Genomic DNA, 541 nt, shown 5'->3' on the forward strand with positions numbered 1-541 from the left:
CCTCTCCCCAAACTAGGGCACGGCTGTGGCTCCTGGGCTGCCAGGGCTGGCAGCTCTAGTGTTAAGCTGCAGAGTTTGGCTTAAAGTGTGATTAAGGCTGAATCACCGCCTCGATCCCACTAATCCCGGCCTCGTGTACGCTGGGTAATCCCAGGAGATGGGCCCGGCGGAGACAGGCTGCAGGAAAAGCTGGGGTGATGCTCTGGGGAGGAAAAGCTGGTGAGACCAGCGAGCAGGGCACTTCTCCCACCGCCTCCCCTAACACCTGGGGCCAAGGGCACATGGTCGCATCCCCAGGCAGCTGCGGTGCCTGACCGTGCCCTCCCTTCCTCCCTACAGCAGAGTCGGACGCCGGCGTCTTCGCCTCAAACTCCCTGCAACGGAAGAAGAAGGGGCTGCTGCGCCCAGCACACTACCGGGCCAAACCTCACCTGCTCATCGGCATGCCCCAGGACTTCCGCCAGATCTCCTCCATCATCGATGTGGACATCCTGCCCGAGACCCACCGCCGCGTGCGGCTCCACAAACACGGCTCTGACAA

At 62.7% G+C, this 541-nt stretch overlaps 1 protein-coding gene across 1 annotated transcript in view; it reads left to right on the forward strand.

The window, feature by feature from the left end:
- Positions 1-339: 339 nt before the first annotated feature.
- The window catches only part of LOC104531156 (partitioning defective 6 homolog alpha-like), a gene marked incomplete at both ends in the record, with an annotated part of 620 nt that continues 418 nt past the window's right edge, over positions 340-541 (forward strand). Inside the window, one exon of the mRNA XM_029086996.1 lies at positions 340-538. Coding sequence (XP_028942829.1) covers positions 340-538 — 199 coding nt within the window. The remainder of the gene's footprint in view (positions 539-541) is intronic.

This window comes from Antrostomus carolinensis, unplaced genomic scaffold, assembly GCF_000700745.2.
Source record: "Antrostomus carolinensis isolate BGI_N321 unplaced genomic scaffold, ASM70074v2 scaffold39730, whole genome shotgun sequence".
Taxonomy (NCBI): domain Eukaryota; kingdom Metazoa; phylum Chordata; class Aves; order Caprimulgiformes; family Caprimulgidae; genus Antrostomus; species Antrostomus carolinensis.